Source organism: Sclerotinia sclerotiorum, genomic scaffold, assembly GCF_000146945.2.
Source record: "Sclerotinia sclerotiorum 1980 UF-70 scaffold_12 genomic scaffold, whole genome shotgun sequence".
NCBI classification, from domain to species: Eukaryota; Fungi; Ascomycota; class Leotiomycetes; order Helotiales; family Sclerotiniaceae; genus Sclerotinia; species Sclerotinia sclerotiorum.
This window is the reverse complement of record NW_001820824.1, coordinates 156269-158346: the sequence shown is the minus strand read 5'-3', so window position 1 is coordinate 158346 and position 2078 is coordinate 156269. Positions and strand designations below refer to the sequence as shown.

The 2078-nt window shown below is 37.0% G+C and overlaps 1 protein-coding gene across 1 annotated transcript in view; it reads left to right on the top strand.

The window, feature by feature from the left end:
• Window positions 1-1606: 1606 nt before the first annotated feature.
• Window positions 1607-2078, top strand: part of SS1G_08713 (hypothetical protein) — a gene marked incomplete at both ends in the record, with an annotated part of 1260 nt that continues 788 nt past the window's right edge. Inside the window, one exon of the mRNA XM_001589899.1 lies at window positions 1607-1663. Within this exon, the coding sequence (XP_001589949.1) occupies window positions 1607-1663 (57 nt within the window). The remainder of the gene's footprint in view (window positions 1664-2078) is intronic.

Sequence of the window (2078 nt, the reverse complement as noted above, 5' to 3'; positions counted from 1 at the left end):
GTTGAGATGGGGATGGGGACTTGACACAGCATAGCTGTCGATGCTATTTATAGGTACTTGGGTGTTTATTGATTGTGTGTGAGTATGCAATGAACTTCACCGAATGAGTCAGAATATATTTTGTTCAATACTCCGTATGTCGTATAGAATTATCTATTAATTTATTATCATTTTCATGATTGGTACAAATGAATATGATGAATAGTGAGATCGATTCGATAAGTGGTACCTAAAAGACGTGCTTGATTGTTTATTCATCAGCCACAGTGGCTTGAGATGAGGGCGAGGTTAGTTCTCTTGAAGTAAGTCACTGTTAATTGAGATGGAAATGTTCATATTCAGCGAATTTTAAACTCTTGAAAATCTCTGTGTGATAATAAGTATCGGCTACTTAACTGTAACCTTATGTTTTGTCTAACTGTTGGTGTTGGTTAAATGTTACTTAACGCGCAATTCTCGTAATCATAGGCGATCATAACTCTAAAACCTCGAAGTTCTACAGACTGAGGTAGAATTCATACTCATATCACCCTGACCAGCTTTATCAACTAGAGGAACTTATATTACAAGATACACACGTTCGATATAAGATGCAGTTGTTATAAGATGTCTCGTCTCGTTATTATGATTTATGATGAAGGAAGCTTGCAAAGAAGGATGAGGATGAGGATGAGGATGAACTAATAGTGATCAAATAAATTCCTGACAAAGTGTTCATACCTACCTAGAGACTTGAATCGAATTATACGGTGTCATAAATCGTCTCTGTCCGATCTAAACTTACTGAAAGTCTTATTTGAAGTATTTGAACGAAGGATCATACAAGTTGTTATATTTGTTCTACATATTTTGGAGAAATGAAGCTGATAATATTCTGCGGCATGCTAACGTTGTGTTTGAGATACAGATATACTGTGTCAAAAGCATCTAGTTTGAGAAACTGATCAATTAGATAGACACCTTCGAAGATCAAACTCTATCCCTAGCACTAATAAGAAGCATTGTCACTATTCTCACCCAGTCGGAAGATCATCACATCCACGACATAAAACGACTCTTCTGACTCCTGATATCATTATCATTACGCGCATTCATGACATATAAGATCCTACATTCGAGTTGAAAGAACAATAGTACCACAATGATACATACCATGTACGATATTCGTAGCACTTCGTATGAAATTCCCGCTTAATAGCTTGCTTCATTCATTCAGTTAACAAATCAGATCTCTCTTTACAGGCTTTTCCCCAACTTTTCAAAACATCATCTTCATGATTGTGGTTGTCGTATCGGTCAAAAAATAGCCTTTCTCAAAGTAGTAATACTCACGAAAGCTGTGGGGGGATGCGACTCCACTAACTAATCAATCGTAGCAAGCAAGATCGTTAGTATCCGAACGTTTTCCCATACCATCGGAACTAAGGAATGAAGGAATAAATAAATAAATAAATAAATGGGGATTTTCCACGTCGTCCCTGAATATTTATTAATATGTTAATAAGTAAACTTTATATCTCTAAATCTCACAGTTTGGATATTTATTTTCTTAAACCACACATACACATACATCACATCACATCACGCTCATATAATCAATCTCAAAATGCATTCTCCAGAATATCTTCTTGGACTTGCGAAAATCAATCCAGAATTAGAAGAGGTAAATAAATATAAACAATAACAATAACAATATCTCTTCTTAACTAGACACTCCATAACTAACCAGGCCCCCAGATCCTAAAACACACACCCATAAACCGGCGATTCGACAGCACAACCAATTTCTCCTCACTCCGAGACCGTCTCAAAGCCGCCAAAAAAGACCAAGTAGCAGCCAGTACAGCACTATTACAAGAAATATCCTTTCATAGAAGAAGATCGACAAATCCCCATTCGAGATAATACATCCCATTGGAATACGCATTCATAGACCGAAGAATCTCCCAGTGGAGGTAGTCCCGTAATTTGTGATTTATCACGGCAGAGGATTCTGTTTAGGGAGGTTTGATAATGAAAGTTTGCTTTGTAGATTGAGGACGGAATTGGGGGGGAGTGGCTGTAAATGCCGAATAATA